This window comes from Poecilia latipinna, unplaced genomic scaffold, assembly GCF_001443285.1.
Source record: "Poecilia latipinna isolate Pla-1442-1.1 unplaced genomic scaffold, P_latipinna-1.0 Scaffold2459, whole genome shotgun sequence".
NCBI lineage: Eukaryota > Metazoa > Chordata > Actinopteri > Cyprinodontiformes > Poeciliidae > Poecilia > Poecilia latipinna.
In genome coordinates this window covers 36,202-54,180 of record NW_015115075.1, presented here as the reverse complement: position 1 = coordinate 54,180, position 17,979 = coordinate 36,202, and the positions used below count along the sequence as shown (strand labels likewise).

General features: G+C 39.4%; 1 protein-coding gene and 1 long non-coding RNA gene across 2 annotated transcripts; one reads left to right on the top strand and one right to left on the bottom strand.

Annotated features, from left to right (window-relative positions):
* Positions 1-1,828: 1,828 nt before the first annotated feature.
* Positions 1,829-8,929, top strand: psmb10 (proteasome 20S subunit beta 10). The gene is made up of 8 exons (XM_015019619.1): positions 1,829-2,008; positions 2,124-2,217; positions 2,460-2,557; positions 3,144-3,284; positions 4,247-4,362; positions 6,287-6,345; positions 8,206-8,357; positions 8,745-8,929. Exons 1-8 carry the CDS (start codon positions 1,944-1,946, stop codon positions 8,854-8,856), a joined length of 837 nt encoding a protein of 278 aa, XP_014875105.1. The 5' UTR covers positions 1,829-1,943; the 3' UTR covers positions 8,857-8,929.
* A 1,772-nt stretch (positions 8,930-10,701) lies between these two features.
* Positions 10,702-17,974, bottom strand: LOC106937889 (uncharacterized). Its single transcript, XR_001422486.1, has 5 exons — positions 17,953-17,974; positions 17,469-17,735; positions 11,416-11,634; positions 11,154-11,299; positions 10,702-10,851 (listed from the first exon to the last, which is right to left on the bottom strand). It is a non-coding gene; the product is annotated as an uncharacterized LOC106937889 (long non-coding RNA).
* Positions 17,975-17,979: the final 5 nt, after the last annotated feature.

Below are 17,979 nucleotides of genomic sequence, written 5' to 3'. Positions count from 1 at the left end.
TCAATTCTTTCTTTATTGAACAATTTTAAGTAAAAGAAATAGTCAGATTATTAATTTTACATTGATAACAACAATAGGCCAAATTCTCAACAGCTGAATGGTTCAAATTATTATCTGTTCTAAATTAAGTTCTGCACCATCTTTTAAAAGAAGGCAGTGACAAAGCGAAGGTTCAGTTGCTTCAATTTAAGCCTGCTGCAGCATCGTCCTTCAAATTCTGAAAACTTCAGTACTTGTATCAGGTAGCTATATATTGTTAAGGAAGAAAATTCTAAATTGGTTAACTTTGGGGATCCCAGGTCCTCTCGGCGAGCCACGTGTGGCCACAAGGAAAACAACAATGCGTGTTGACATCACAGAATTACAGAGTTTAATCCAATATAAGACAATGCATAAACTTACACCAGAAACTGCAGAACAACGGAGACATACATTAATTTACCTGACATAAATGGAAAGAAAAGCAAAGACGTCCAAAGACGTCTTTGGAGAGTTGCAAGAGCAAATCTAATCTGTTACTTCTGTGTAGAAAGTTTTATAGTAAAAGGCGTATTCTTATCTTTAATTTATTCAAATAAGGCGTATCTTTGCTCATCCAACCAGGAGCTATCTCTGACCCTCTCTCAAGCCAGAAACTCCTGCCGTGTTTACGGCCTTTCACAGATGAGTGTGAAAAGCTACAACTTCCACTGTATTGTTTTCCCACAGACAAAAGGCAGTTCAAACAATCCTAGCAAACCATCTGCTGTAACTACAAGTAACATAAAGGTCAATAGGCCAGAATACATTACTAATTTCAAAACCACAATTAGGGTATTTGAATCAAGACATGTTAAGTTTTAAAACTAGCTTATTTTAAATTTATTTTCTCAACAATAGACAAAGAAATCAAATTAAAAAATAGACATTTTCACATATTTTTAAAATGATTGATGCAAATAAAGCATGAACCAATTTCAAAAGCTTTGGTTTTGCTTTATGGAGCTGTAGTTATAACCTTATCAAATTTGCTGAAAAACAACTACTCTAAATAAAAGGAATGTACTTTTATTTCTGAAGTCACAGATATAATTGGAAGTGCAAGAAAAGATCAATACATATGAAAGCTCAGCATCAACATCAGAATGTAAAAAATCTTTACACTAAGTTATAGAGCCAACATCATCCAGTTTCTTGTAAATGTAAATATTTATTGTAAATGTCTACATAGTTTATAAAGCTATATAAAAGTTGACATGGACTATGTCAATAGGAAATATGTTGCTAATGAATAAAAAGAACAGACTCTCTCACTATCTGCACTCTGTTGTCTTTTTTCAGTTTTGGATTTCCTAACAGAAAAGGGAAAATAGATATTGCTTTTCACGACACGTGTCATCTAGCACTATCACTATCATTGTCAAAGGTGTGAAGCAATCCTCATGTGAAGTTAAGAATCCATTATTTAACAGCTATGAAGTTAATGCTCCTAGAGACCTCATGTCTGACAACAAAAAGAACTGAAAAGGAAGGAAGTTATCATTTTGTCGCCATCTGTAGAGTTACAATATGGTTGATTGCATCCTGAGTGAGCTGACTCACCAGGTTCCATCTTTCCAGGTCACGTGGAATAAATACACTGTAAGAAAGTGTATTTATTCCATTGCGGTGTATTTACTCTGTTGCAGTTCCTGGCTCATTAATTGTTTTGTTTTGTTTGAAAATGATCAGAGTCACATATATGGAATTTGCTTCTTTGTTCTAATATCTCCACAAAGTTCATTTCAGCTGTGGAAGAACAAACAGTCATTCAGTTTGGTTCTCTTTTTACAGTGGTGCTCTGGAGGCTTGGCTTTCCCAAACAAGTGAAAGTAAAAGTAAAAACTGCTAAAAAGCACAGAGTAATTCGGACCTGCAGTGAGCCACAGCTTTTCTTTAAGTCTTCATCTCACAACCTACTGAACATGCTTCACAGTTTGAACCCCCATCAGCAGCAGAATGGAGGCTTCTCCTTCGAGAACAGCCGCAGGTACAGAAGCTCTTCTTCTTTAATGCCAAGAAAAGTCCCGGAAGTTAATGCGGGTAGCTAAACAGCACCAGTATGAACATCTCTGCTTTTCTGGGCACTTCTTGATCTTTTCCAGGAATGCAGTTTTGGAGTCCAGTTTGTTAGAGGGGACATACAAAGCTCCTAATCCCAGAAAGACAGGGACCACCATTGCTGGGATGGTTTATAATGTAAGAGAGTTCTATTTAGATGTAAACTCTGCTGTTTTTGAGCTGTGCTGTGTGTATGTAAAGTGATATTTCAAAACCTAATAAAATCCTTAGAGAATTTGACAGATTGAATAAGATGTTTTTGGTCAAATGAATGTTTGATGAAAGCCACATTCCTGGAGGCAACATGTGACTATATTAGTTTACTGTTCAGAAGTAAGCCTTCACATCAGTCAGGTGGAGTTTCTCCTCCGTTGTTCCAGAATGGAGTGGTTCTGGGAGCAGACACCAGAGCTACTGATGACATGGTGGTGGCTGACAAAAACTGCATGAAGATTCACTACATCGCTCCAAAGATCTAGTGAGTACAGCTGATGAATACAGTTCTTCTTCCCTTTTCTGAGTGAGGTTAAAGGATTTCTTTTTGCTGGAGATAATATGAACATATTTTACATACATTTACATTTTTTACATAATTATTCAAGATGATTTGCTAGCCAGATAATGAATTAAATCTACTCACTTTGTACCTAATATCATACAGAATTACCTGAAAATGGTATTGTTGGTAAATGAAACTGAACTGAGATTAAACTGAACCTTTCATAGGGTTGTGTTTCTGTGCTGAGCATCAATCTAGCCCTGATTCTTTACCCTCAAAAACACACTACTTTTAGTACACACTCACACATGCATTTATGGACAAATAATCAAAATAGATATATATGAATATTCACTATCCTAACTTTTTTCTGTCGTTTACCTAATAACTATTCTGCAACTTTAAGGATTGCTTAAAACCCTTTTTAATCCTCTGACTGTTCAACTTACATCTTTCTCTAAGTTGCATAAAACAATCTAAAGAGTAATTGAGACAAAAAGTGAATCTAAAGTATAGCAATTAGCTTCACCATATCAACTGTTCCACTGTCCTCTATCTTTTGCAGCTGCTGCGGAGCTGGTGTGGCTGCAGATGCAGAGATGGCCACACAGATGATGGCATCTAACGTGGAGCTGCACATGCTCAACACTGGCCGGCCCCCACTTGTTGCCATGGTAACCAGACAACTGAAGCAAATGCTGTTCAGGTGAGATCTTCTTATGCTGAAGTGGGACCCAAAGACAAAATTAATATATTTTAGTAAAACCAGCTTTCTTTACACTTTTGTTGAGTTTTGGTTTTTGTTTGTTTGATAATTTTGGGGGGTATTTTATTTAGTTTATTTTTCCATGTATATTATTATTGTTGAGGGGATGCCGTATTAGTTCATTCCATGATTAATTTGTCACTGTACTTCACCATTTTGGTCTCATCAGAACCAAAGAACTTTCTTCCACTTCACCATGGAGTTCCCCATGTGCCTTTAAGCAAACCCTAGTCAAGCCTTAATCTGAATTTTTTTAACAGTGGTTTTCTCATTCACTGGTGAAGAACCAGGGCAGCAGTTGTTGTCTTCAGAGTCTCTCCATCATGGTGACCTGGTGTCCTCTCTCACCAGTCTCGTTCTTGCACGTTCAAGGCCTTAGAGATTTTTGAGTATCCATCCACTGACTTTTACTTTGAGTGTTGTTTAGTCTTCATGTTGTAATGGTAGCCTGGAATGCTGATGACCCAGTGAATGTGCTGCATATCATGGACCGTCTAAGCATATCTGTCTCTATACTAAAATCTGGAGACACTGTCATTGCTCCCAGCTGATCTCCACTTCACTCATTGTGAGAACACCAGCACCTCTGTTGACCTCTGTTGAATTAGGTCAGTCACTTTACAGGGGGTGAATATTTGTGCAATTGACTATTTAATGCTTCATAATTTTAAATTTTTAGAAATCTTTAGAAATCACTTTTCACTTTCACATTAAAACATTTTGTAAATTATAGTGGCCTAAAAAAATCAAATTTTGTTTATGACGAATGCTTTATTGAAGCTGAAAAATGGTAAAATAAAATATCCAAGTGGGTGAGTACTTTTTATAGGTGCTGTAAGTAAAGAAATATCAGAAAAAATATACATATGATCTAAAATGATTTGTGACGTCTGATGTTTTAGGTACCAGGGACACATGGGTTCATCAGTGATCGTTGGAGGAGTTGATGTGACAGGAGCTCACCTATACAGTGTTTATCCACATGGCTCTTATGATAAACTGCCTTTCCTCACTATGGGTATGGGTTTTTTTCAGTTTGTTTTTTAAACAATGGAGGAAATTAAATTGGCTGGGAAGATGAGAAACCTCAGCTCCCCAGTTGTGAAACAATTTAAATAATTAAATTATACCAATGACTACTTCATGTCTCAGAATGCACCACGTTTTCTTTGCTACCTTCTTTCTCCGAATGCTTTAATGTGTAAGAACTCATCCCAACACTAATTTTCCTTGTCTTCTCTAGTCTGGACTGAAATTATGCCACACTTTCCCAACACTTTCTCATCTGTCCTTTCCCGGTCCTCTGGGAGAGATTCAATACCCCCTAGAACTTTAACCTTAATTATCCCTGAACCTTCTCTAGGAATATGCCATGCTATGTTGCTTTGTTTCACTCGCATAACTATTTCAGTTGCCATATGCTATAAAGGATGTAATCCACCTTCTTCCATTTTTTTATGTGACCGTATGTTCCTTCCTCATCATTATATTCATATTGATCCCCATCATTTCTATCCTCTCAGGAAAATTCAAACCCATCTGTCCTTCTGGATTCCTCTGTCATACACCATACTTACCTAACATCTCCTGTTCACCTCTTCCCCTCACCAAATAGTCCATTGAAATATGTTCCTATCACACCTTTTCCCACTCTGGGGTCACTTTCTACCACCTCAGTTTTCTCCAGAAATCCCCTCCCAAATAATGTGGTGAATGTGCGCTGACAACATTCAGTAACACCCCCTCAACCTTTAGCTTCAACATATCGATCCTTTCAGAAATTCTGGTAATGTCCAAAACAAAACACTGCTTCCATTGTTGGGCGATGGTGGTAAGAGTGAAACTGTAAGCTGTAGGTTGCCAGTTCAAACTCTGCTTCAACTGTCTCAGTTACTGTGTCCTTGGGCTCTTGGCCTTACCACCATCACTGGGTGAATGGCTGAAAGACTGAATGCTGTGTGAAGCGCTTTTGAGTCCATTTACCATTTATATTTCTCCAGCTGTTCTTGTTCTTTCAAGATTCTCCCTATTCCCTTATCCATTCTTCTTTCTATCTGTACTATGATCGAACAGTTTGAAGTCATCTCGTCTTTGCTTTCCTTCCGTTTGTCTACTGTACACAAAGAATATCTACCATTCTTCTCTCCATCATGTCTGACAACTCTCAGCCTTTATCAGCTGTAGTCTCCAGATTCAAATGCCCAACTCTAACCTCTACATTAAGATATTTCTTCTTCTCCTGCTGCCTTAGCATGCTTTCCTTCTGTCCTCTCACTGGTTGTAAGCCAATTTCTAATTCCAACTCAAGTTTAGCATTAGATGCTCTTCTTCACACAATCCTCACCAATTTATCTGAGCTTGAAACCGATACTGAGAGAGGGGAGAGAATGCACCTACACCACCCAGGCCCCAGTGGCATTACGTTTTGTGCATCGATGTGGGGTTCTGACTCTATAGCTTTCTTTCTTTTTTACCAGCCAATGCAGACCATAGACAAGGTTGTTTGGCAATGAACAAGGTACAAGTGTTTATTGATCTGTGTTTCTTTTAAAGGGCAGAATTACTAAAATGCATTTATTGGTGAAGCTGCTGATCAAATGTCATTTCATAGCCAAAATATAAAAATTAAACTTCAAAAGAAAGTACATATTTTGCAATGAGTAGCAAGCATTTTTTTATAATAATAATGCATTTTATTTGACAGTGCCTTTCAAAACACCTAAGGACACTTTACAACATTAAAAACACAAATTAGACACTAAAGTAGCCACATTGGTAATAATAAGTAAACATGGGGTTATTGTTGAGTGATTTGATACAAAACTTATTTAAGCTCAAGATGACAATAGAGATATTTATAATTAATTACTTTGTTAGCGGAACAGTAAAATGTTATGAAAATGTCATATTCTTGTCTTGTGTTCTGTTGATTATGGCTGTAGGCTCTGGAGCTGCTGCTGCTGTTTCAGTGTTTGAGGACAGATTCAAACCCAACATGGAGGTATGATTGACAATCTGTTACATTGTCAAAACAGTCATGATCTAACTTTTCATACATCATTAAGGTAACCAAGGGAACAGTGCCACTGGTAAACTGGATCAGGAAGCATGTATGTAGGAAGTTGTAGAGTTGTTTTCTGAGCAGATGGTGATAGGTTGGACTGTCAAATGACTATCACTGATCATTCAGCAGGTCAGCTGTGTAGAACCATTTGCAGGTCTTTAGAGAACTATTCACACCCATTGAACTTTTCCAAATGTTGTGAAGTTACAACTATGAACTGTGGATTTTATGCTACAGACCAACAACAGATGTATACCAAAGCTGTAACATAGAAGGAAAACAATAATTATTATTTTTTAAAAAGTTTATTTGTATTTGGTCCCCTTGGATGAATACTTTGTAGAATGGCAGTTAGCTGAAATTAAACCTGCAGGTCTTCTGGGGTTTGTCTCCACCTGCTCTGCACATCTAGATGCCCGTTGTTATTTGCTAAGAAGCTTGAGCTTAGTCAGATTGGATGGAAACCTGTTTTCAAATCTTGCTGCATATTTTCTGTTGGATATAGTTCTGGACTTTGGGTCATTCCAATACATGAATGTGCCTGACTCTAAAATTTCCCTCCTGGGAGGTGAGCCTTCACCCCAGTCTCAAGTCTTTTACAGCCTCCTACACAATTCCCTCCAGGATTCCCCTTTATCTAGCACCATCTACAATAACCTGTTTCACTGCACCTGCTGTGTCATTGTGGGGAGAGTAAGATATCCTTACTTTTTATACTACATGTGATATTTTGCATGAAGGCTGTAGGGGAGTAATTATTTTAGTTGTGCAGTTTTAGCCAGGAAGTGGGTGAAACTACTGTTCCAGGTCACTGACCTGAAAGCTTGTTTTTGTGTTTCACAGCAGGTCACCCTGATCTGAAAAATCAGGAGGGAGTTCAGATGTGGAAAGATAAGGAAATAACTTTCAAAAGCTGCAAGCTGTCATGTAGTCAGTTTTGAAATATCCCAGCTGTGGACATTTCCTGGAAGCACTCACAGGACTCCAGCATGATACGAGCTGAGAGATCAGCGCAAGTTGATGGAAAGGACGCCATTGGTTAAAACATTCAAATACACACCACTAGATATGAAAGGTCTTGCAACCAGGCCAGACAGGTTTGGTCTGACCAGAGAACCTTCTTAGACGTATTTAGTGAAGTAAAAAGTTGGGCACTCTACAGATGTTCTGACTTCAGCAATGAATCAGTGCAGCTCCCTCAGTTCCCATGGTCCCTTTGACTGCCTCTCTGACCATTGTCCGAGCATTGGTCAGTTTACATGGACTTTTTTGTAGTCTTTTTTAGTCATACCATATGCTCTAAGTTTTCAGAGCAGAACTCTGAGATGTTTTTGTTATGCTTTTTGATCTCTAATGTTTTCTAAAACAAAAAAAAATCCCCCCTGTGACCAGAAACAGAACAGCTGTGTGGGATTTTATTTGTAGATGTCTGAGCAGTTTGCATAGAGGACAATGATACAGTCTTCACAGCTGTACACTAATTTAAGTTTATCTATAACATAAGGACTTAATAAAATACATTACTACATTTCATCTCATTGCAACCACAGAAATCAAAGTACAAATAGTATGAATACTTTTCTGATGCACTTTAATCTCTTGTGACTGCAAACAATCAATAATTAGAGCTTGAACAGATGTTAGCTTTATCTACTGTTTCTTAGATGTGGAGGAAGTATCACTACTATGCTCCTGCAGTACTATGCCATAACACTAGCACAAAGGACACTTCCCTTTCCTCTTATTAATAGCAGCAATCATGAAAATATTCTTCTTCTTTTCTTGCTTGCTCTAAAGCTGGAGGAAGCCAAGCAACTTGTGAGGGATGCCATTGCTGCAGGAATCTTCTGTGACCTGGGCTCAGGCAGCAATGTGGACCTGTGTGTCATAACTGAAGCTGGAGTGCAATTTCTGAGAGGTTATGACAAGCCCACAGCAAAGGGTCAAAGGTGAGTGTACTAAGGAATCTTTTAATGCAGAGAACCTATGGGTCTGTAAGGTCTGGTGTCCTACAACTTTTAGATGTATCCCTGGTCCAACACTCCTGAATTACCTCCTCAGTATGCAGTCAGGTTCTCCAGAGTCCTGATGATGACCTGATTATTTGACTCAGGTGTGTTGAAGCAGAGACACATCTAAAATCTACAGGACACTGGGCCTCCTGGACTGGAGTTGAAGACCCTTTCACTAACCACACTCTCAGTAGAGAGCACAAGAATTTGACAAGCAAAGCTCCATGAAACAGCTGCACTCAGATAAATTGGAAAGCAAATATTTTTTCATTCACAGATGAAAACTGACTCTTTTGCCTTGTTCTGTTTCACTCTTTCCACCAGAGAGGGACAGTACCGCTATAAGCCTGGCACCACGGCCGTCCTGACCAAAACTGAGACTCCACTTTCTCTGGATGTTGTTGACGAATCTGTTCAGTTGATGGATACTGAATGATATGTTTGAAACATGTACTCTCTGGAGTATATTTGTTGTCAATCAAATAAACTGAATCAGCATACTGACTGAAGTGTTTCATATTTTTGTCATTTTGTCACCTCTCTATGATAATGACCTACGTCTTTTTTTTGTTTGGTTTTACCTAAATTGTCTTTTGGCAAATAAGAGTTGGTGATTTTCTTTTTTTTCTTAGATCACTTTTGACAAAATGTGACTTAGGGCATTATTTTAGGAAGGTGACGATTTACAATAAATAATGAGGTTACTTGGTAACTCTGTTACACATCTGGATTTGAGAAGTTTTTCTTCAGATTTTTCCATTTTTCTTCGAAAACTGGAACAATCTCAGCTCAGACCTTTGTACAAATAACTTCTCTAAAATGTTAAGATAATTATCAAAACGTACCTGCTATATTCTTTGGTTTTTCTTCCCATGCACCACATAGAAAACCTTTTAATATCCTTTTAATTTTGAACTTGTCAGCCAAAAATGCCCCTGTTCTGGTGTTAAGATTTCTGCTGCTGATATTATAAAAAAAGATGGACATTCTTCCTTGCTAAATAGCTAAATCTCAGATTGGATGGAAAGCATCAGTTTTTGAATCTTGCTATTGCTAGAATACTAGAAGAGGAACCTCTACCCCAGTCTTTAGTAGCCTCTGACATGATCATCATGACCATCTCCTCTGTATAGCATGATGCTGCCACAGGTGTTTTTTATTTATTTCTGCCTCACATAGTGTTAACACGTTTACTGTGTTTCTGATCCTCCCATCTGATCTGAGTTTCTCTGGAGCTTCTCTGCAGTCATCATGGGTGTCTTGGCTCTCTTTTGGTGTCAATCGTTTGAAGTAGAGTTGTACTCTACTTTTAAACCATCAATTCCATCCATCCATCCATCCATCCATCCATTTTTTTTACACCTTTGTACCTTAGTGGGGTCGCGAGGGGTGCTGGTGCCTATCTCCAGCTAACATTCTGGGCGAGAGGCAGGGTTCACCCTGGACAGGTCGTCAGTCTGTCGCAGTATTCTAATATCATCTGGTCAATTCCATTTCTGGGTTGGAATAACAGGTCTAAAACCTTTGAGTTACATGTTGCTCTAGAAGCAATGTTTGATTTTGTGTCAAAACATTAACTGTTCTGTGCGGGGTAGAGCGACTGTATGTTTTCTATTCACCGTTACGGATGTTTTCGCATCCACCTGAATAAGATGTAGATGCGCCACTGACTAAAGTAATAAGTAAATAAGCAGTAAGATGAAGAGCTTCAAAGAAGTGAAGCACATACAAAGATTTACACCATTAAGAAAAATGTGTTTGTCACAAAAGAAAACTTAAAAGGTATGAGGTTTTCGCCCAGGGCGCTGCACTGAACCCAGTTAGCATTGAATGTTTGGAGCACGTCCGCTAAATGTTGTCTTGAACGTCCGGTGATTACGTTTGATCGACGTCCAAATGAAACTCCAAAAGACGTCCGCGGGACGTTCACCGGACTCAAAATCGACCACCATTAGACTTTCAGCGGACTTTCGCATTTAATTCAAAAATCAAAAGCTATATAATGGTTATGCTAGGTCCGTGGAAATGCTAACATAGCAGCAATTTTATTGGAATGAAAGGTTTTCATGAGGAACAGTCGTCTTCCATTACCATGGGATATTAATCCATTGTAGAAAAGGAAAGCTGGCCCCACACTTACTGTTTTCACATGGAACGGTTGTCTTCTGTTTCCAAGACATATTAATCTAATGTAATAAATTGTAAAATCGATTGCACCCACTTAAAAACACTTGGCAAAGAATTTATTAATTTTATAGTATTAACATTAAAGACTACCCACAACAAAATATGATAATCACATTTATGTATACATATGTACCAAAAAGACAGGAAACATGCACAAAATAATAACAAAAAAACAAACCAGACAACCTTGAGCCTTAAAACTTTTGGTGTTCTGAATCAGACGCTTGGTTCTTTGGTACAACCCCTGAAAAACAGACAAAATATATATATTTTAAACTGAGACGTGTATTATTCATGGTTTTATGAAACAAAACGTTTAATTGGCTACAGAGAAACATGCATAACAAAGTCCACCTATAGGATAATATACAACAATTCACATAATTTTAGACTGAAAGGCACATGAGATTCTGCAACAGACTGGCGACCTGTCCAGGGTGACCCTGCCTCTCGCCCAGAACGTTGGCTGGAGAGGCACCAGCAACCCTCCCGACCCCACAAAGGGACAAGGGTGTCTTGAAAATGGATGGATGAGATTATACTTACTAAATATTTCAGTCATCAAGAGCTGGTGACCAGAAAGACTTCTCTCTCCACCCAGTCTGAATAGATCTCTGCTGCTCTGCTTGGTGGTTTGAAAGGATCTTGGATAAAATGTTGCAGACAGCAGATCAGGTCCTTCTGAGATCCAGCTAAAAAAGTAACACAGAGAATTTAAAAGTTAATATTTAAACAGTACTGCACCTGATGGAAGGAAAGAATAATGTGAACAGAAAGGCTAATTATGTTTTCAAAAAATTATACATACCATTTATTTCTGAACAGCTCCTGATTCCAGTTTTTGGTTCAGGACTTCTAATTTCTCTGCAGTGGAGGCTGGAAGGCCGAGCTCATCCAGTGAGTCCATCTCTTCAGCAGAACCAGTGACTGTCAGACGGGTCAGAACGACTTGCAGCATCCTGGGGTTTCCCAGGCCGACTCCTTCAACTCCTTAAGGCTTTGAAGACGTTACACAGAATGCTTCAGTCTGCAAAGAATGATAAAAAAACGCTGTAATGTAAAATAATAATTTATTATAATATAGACTGGGGGTGTTCAGCCCTGCAGGTCAGGACTCTGTCCTGCTTTAGATGAGTCTCTGCTNTTTGAGACAGTTTAATGATTCTTAAACGGAGTAGAAAAAAACATGCCGAGGATAGACTTGGCTTTGGATGAACGGATATTTTTGTGCAGAATTAGCGGTGCATGGATTTCATTGATACATGAAGGTAAGACAGCAATAAGATGTTTATGAAATGTGCGTTTTGTGGGCTACAGTTTGTATGTCTAAATAATTCAGTAAATTAGAAGTGGTAGCTAATCTACCACAGCAATTATTTATTAATAAAACATTAAGCCTAAAACATACTACAACATATTGAATATTCTGTTCTGTGTGCAAAATTCTTGAATGTTTTTTTGGTGTTAAATCCTAAAACACGAAGTGGCATTGTTGTCGGTTGCTATGGCAACGAGTCTGCGTAGCTTGACAAATACAGATCACTTTGCTGTGGATCATAGCACGAAATTAATACCTACATTTCTAAGTTTCACTGAGTTAATGTGGCTATGGATGACATGTAAAAGATTAGTCTTTTTGCTGCCCAGCGTTGTATGCATGCGCGAAATTTCCATAGGTCCAATGTTATTGGACATGGTGTCTAAGACATAAGTCAGTGCCTCACCAGCAATGAACCTCACCGCACGTCACTGATATATATATTTATATACTGAACAAAAATATAAAAGCCACATCAAATATAAGAGTTTTATGAACATTTGAGTTACGTGATATATAAAGAAACTCAAAATATATTTTCAGTAATTACTGATCTTCATATTGGCATTGATAACATCGTGGTATGGCCATTTGTAGTGGATTGACAGTCCTTTGAACACGATAGGGGTCAGGTTGAGGAATTTGCTGAGCATGCAAGTTGGCTTCTCATAGGCAGTTACAGACAGTCTGAGGTGTGATGTGTCTGTTGTGCAGACCAATAGTCTCATCAGCTGTGTGTGTCGCTGGTCTTAGCCGATCCCACAGATGGATGAGCCGGATGTAGCGATCTAGTACTGGAGTGGTCACAGGTGGCCGACAAGGATGAGGTCGATTTGCAGTAGTGCCAGTCTGTTGGAAACTAATTCTTGCCACAAACGGCCTATGATCCGATAAACATTTAGCTGTGCACCTGCACTGGTGGACATCCCTGCATCCAACATGCCAATGGCACGCTCCTGCACAACTAGTGACATCCCATTCCTAATCCATAGGGCTCCATATGACGTTGGTCCACCTTTGCAACTAGAACAGCTTCGGCTCTTCTGAGAAGGATGTCCTCAAGGTTTAGGAGTGTGTTTATGGGGATATATATATATATATATATATATATATATATATATATATATATATATATACACACACACACACACACACACACTGGGACACTGTGTTATTTGAGGGAACACTCAAATAACACATCCTAGATCTGAATGAATGAAATATTCTCATTGAATACTTTGTTCTGTACAAAGTTGAATGTGCTGACAACAAAATCACACAAAAATCATCAATGGAAATCAAATTTATTAACCAATGGAGGCCTGGATTTGGAGTCACACATAAAATTAAAGTGAAATATATATATATATATATATATATATATATATATATATATATATATATATATATATATATATATATATAAAAGATACTATATGTAATATCTTATTATTTTGGGGGGTTTACATTTATTGTGAGGATTTAGTTTTCTGTGTGTTAATTTAATTCTTGTGTTGTCTAGTCTGCCCTTGATTGCTCCCAGCTGTGTCTCGTGGTCCCTGATTACCCCTTGGTATTTAATCCCACCTGTGTTCCCTGCTCCTTGTCGTATCCTAGTCTTTACTGTCATATCTCGTCATTGTTTTCCTTTCGTGTACTGTTTACCAGTTGCTACCAGAGTCTGAGCTCCTTGTCTCTGCTCACCTGTGCTGCCTGGATTTCTGTACACTTCCTCATTAAAACCATCGTTATTGCATTAACCTGGTTCTACACCCAAATGGGTGGGTGGCTCATCTTGTCCGCCACTCGGGAGCAATCTAGTGCATAGGCGTAAATCCTGGGGGGCTAGGGAGGGTCTGGAACCCCTCAATCTTGGAAAAGTCTAGAATTGTCCCCCCCAAAGAAATCATGAAAGAAACCCTTGTATTGAAACAATATCAATAGAAAAATGTCAATAGAAATGAACAAAGTAAATCTGCCATTCATCTAAGAAAAAAATAAGAATAAATTTTTAGGTATCCCCCCGCCCCCCAATATTGTTAGAACAATGTTTCAGTCCAAAGTGTAGGAGGAACAACAGCTGCGCTGCTGAACGACGCATGCTCCGTTAAAACCAGTGTTCTGCCTTCCCCCTAAATCCAGCATACCTTGTGGTAATGCGCATATCGATGTTACGTCACATACTGCTTACTCAGCAGATTTCTTATAAATCCATCATACCTGTAGAAGTTTCATTTGTGTGTTTTTTTTTCTCAGAAGTTTACGTTTATTATTTAATTAAGCTGCTATGTTAAACATTAACATAAATGACTTTTGCTGTTTCCAATATCGTTGCCAAACTGTAAACAAGACATTAGTCCCGTTTAGCGTCACTATTACTACAAATAATGTTTGACTACAAATTTGGTCGGGATATTTTGCCCCTATAGCTAATCTACCTTTTTAATATTTTAATACTTCTTTAGAAAACGGCACGGAATATGTCCTAAATAAAGCACATGAATAACGCTGGATGCTGACCAAAGCTGTGTTCGGCAACAAGCAGAACACCACCCCTTTCTGGACACTGTGTGGAAATAACTAGATTTTTCTTATTTTATTTTTTTTATTTACCGTAAACGTCTAAGAAATAAAACACACAAAATGAAACTTCTACAGGTCTGGCGGATTTATAAGAAACATAACATCGACAACAACTAGAGTCCAGGAAAAAACAACAAAAAAAAACAACCCAATCAGGGTGGGTGGAGAGCAAGAGTCCAGAGACAAAACAGAAGAAACTCAGTCCAAAACAAAAAGAAAAATATCACGGCGAAAGCAGGACCTGCCATGGATAGTCCGGGGGCCAGCCACGGTGCAGAAGGAGGACACCTCGTGGGAGGTCCGGGGACTGGCCACGGGGGCAGGTGGACCCCTAGAGGAGGGTTCGGTGGGCATGGCCATTGGAGGCAGAGCTGGCTCTGGTGGAGCACAGGGAGTCTTGGAGGGAGCACAGGGAGTCTCGGAGGGAGCACAGGGAGTCAGAGAAGCAGCAGACTCTGGGAGCTGCTCCACAGCAGCGGGCACTAGGACCTGTGGCAGCAGGGAGAGACGCTGCCTCGGTGCAGAGACTGGTGGCAGCGGTAGAGGTGCGCGCCACTTCTGCTCAGGGACAGGCGGCAGCTGAGGTGCATGCCACCTTGGCAAGGGACAGGCAGCAGCTGGAGGCAGCAGGGGTTCTGCCCAGGGGCCGGGACCTCCGGCGGCTCAGGGCGGCAGTAGCGGCGTGGTCCAGCTCCAGGAGGGCAAATCGCCAGCTGCAATCCCCTCCAAAGCATTGGGCTGGGAGAAGCTGCTCCAATAAACTCCTCTTTGGACCTCCACCGTGGCCTCTGTCTCTTGGATGAGTCTAAGTCGGAGGCGAGACCCAGTTCTTCCAGCAGCAGCGGAGAAGGCAATCTCTACATTCTTGTAGAGATCCCTTTGGCCAACTCCAGCTGCTGCTGGATCCACGCCTCACGGGCCTTTGTTGCGTCCTCACCTTTCTGGTCGGGTTCAGAACTAAATAAACTCAAAAAACCTAGAAATAAATACACAAGAAACGCAGATCTCAACAGAATCACCCAGCTAGCATTGAATGTTTGGAGCATTGTCTTGAACGTCCGCCGAACGTCCGTGATTACGTTTGATCGACGTCCAAATGAAACTCCAAAAGACGTCCGCGGGACGTTCACCGGACTCAAAATCGACCACCATTAGACTTTCGGCGGACTTTCATTTGAATGTCCGTTGATTACTTTCAGAGGACTTTCGCATTTTATTCAAAAATCAAAAGCTATATAATGGTTATGCTAGGTCCGTGGAAATGCTAACATAGCAGCAATTTTATTGGAATGAAAGGTTTTCATGAGGAACAGTTGTCTTCCATTACCATGCGATATTAATCCAATGTTTTAACAAATTGTAGAAAAGGAAAGCTGGCCCCACACCTACTGTTTTCACATGGAACGGTTGTCTTCTGTTTCCAAGACATTAATCTAATGTAATAAATTGTAAAATCGATGACAACCACTTAAAAACACTTGGCAAAGAAGGTATTAATTTTATAGTATTAACATTAAAGACTACCCACAGCAAAATATGATAATCACATTTATTTATACATATGTACCAAAAAGACATGAAATCTTCTTAGAACACAGTAAAACAGCACAGTATACATTTTAATACAATGGGTTTTTAGAAAATACATTCACAATAATAAAAAATCAAAGCAAAGTCAGCAAAGTAACCCGGTGCTTAAAAATATAATTTTAAAAGAAATATTTACACCAGAACTTATTTTCTGAGCGTTGACACATGCACAAAATAATAATAGCAAAAAAAAAACAACAACAAAAAAACAAACCAGACAACCTTGAGCCTTAAAACTTTTGGTGTTCTGAATCCGTCGCTTGGTTCTTTGGTACAGCCTCTGAAAAACAGACAAAATTTATATATTTTAAACTGAGACGTGTATTCATGGTTTTATGAAACAAAACGTTTCATTGGCTACCGAGAAATATGCATAATAAGTCCAGCTATAGGATAATATACAACAATTCACACAATTTTAGACTGAAAGGCACATGAGATTCTGCAACAGACTGGCGACCTGTCCAGAGTGACCCTGCCTCTCGCCCAGAACGTTAGCTGGAGAGGCACCAGCAACCCTCCCGACCCCAGTAGGGACAAGGGTGTATAGAAAATGGTTGGATGGATGGATGAGATTATACTTACTAAATATTTCAGTCATCAAGAGCTGGTGACCAGAAAGACTTCTCTCTCCACCCAGTCTGAATAGATCTCTGCTGCTCTCCTTGGTGGTTTGAAAGGATCTTGGATAAAATGTTGGAGACAGCAGATCAGGTCCCTCTGAGATCCAGCTAAAAAAGTAACAGAGAATTTAAAAGTTAATATTTAAACAGTACTGCACCTGATGGAAGGAAAGAATAATGTGAAGAGAAAGGCTAACTATGTTTTCAAAAAATTATACATACCATTTATTTCTGAACAGCTCCTGATTCCAGTTTTTGGTTCAGGACTTCTAATTTCTCTGCAGTGGAGGCTGGAAGGCCGAGCTCATCCAGTGAGTCCATCTCTTCAGCAGAACCAGTGACTGTCAGACGGGTCAGAACGGCTCGCAGCATCCCGGGGTTTCCCAGGCAAACTTCTTCAGCTCCTTAAGGCTTTGAAGACGTTACACAGAATGCTTCAGTCTGCAAAGAATAATAATAAAAAAGCTGTAATGTAAAATAATAATTTATTACAATGTAGACTGGGGGTGTTCAGCCCTGCAGGTCAGGACTCTGTCCTGCTTTAGATGAGTCTCTGCTGCAGCTCACCTGGATTAACGCAGGAAAACTAAAACAGACAAAACTCCCACCACACAAACCTTTATTTGCATTTAACTCTTATTCATGTCGTCAACTAATCAAATCCAAAAATGCCTCACATCTATTTAATTAAAAACATGATAAATACACAAAGTGTAGTCACTGTTTTTACATGTTGGTTAAATTTACCTGATAGAGGAATTTCCAGTTGAAGGGAGTCGGTTAGTGGAGTTACTGGCTGGACTAAACAGCTACAGGTGAACACAGAGCAGCTGGTGGATGAGATGGTGAAGGTGGAGGACAGGTGGGAGTGAAGGTGGAGGACAGGTGGGAGTGAAGGTGGAGGACAGGTGGGAGTGAAGGTGGAGGACAGGTGGGAGGCTGTGGCTGCTGGTCATGGGGGAGATTTTCTGGATCTGTGGCTTTTCCTCAGAATCTGAATAGATCTCAGTTCACCTGTAACAAAAACATTTAATTAAAAACCTGCATAAACATCAGCGTGATTTATTCAATTAATCAAAGTTTTGTCCAATAATACTTGATTATCATGTATTTCTAAGTGGTCTGTAGTAACTCCTAAACACATAGAAGCAACAAAAAGGGATCAAACTGAAGAAACCCTGAACAGCTCTCTCTCTCTCTTTGCAGCTAATAATCCTAATTACTGCCTTACAAAAACTTTTTACCTGATTCTCTTGGG

Bases quoted from the DNA above. Each gene is read 5' to 3' on its own strand.
- psmb10 (XM_015019619.1), top strand. From the start codon at position 1,944: ATGCTTCACAGTTTGAACCCCCATCAGCAGCAGAATGGAGGCTTCTCC. The intron at 2,009-2,123 runs GTACAGAAGCTC...GATCTTTTCCAG, and splicing joins TCCTTCGAGAACAGCCGCAG to GAATGCAGTTTTGGAGTCCA. The intron at 3,285-4,246 runs GTGAGATCTTCT...CTGATGTTTTAG, and splicing joins CTGAAGCAAATGCTGTTCAG to GTACCAGGGACACATGGGTT.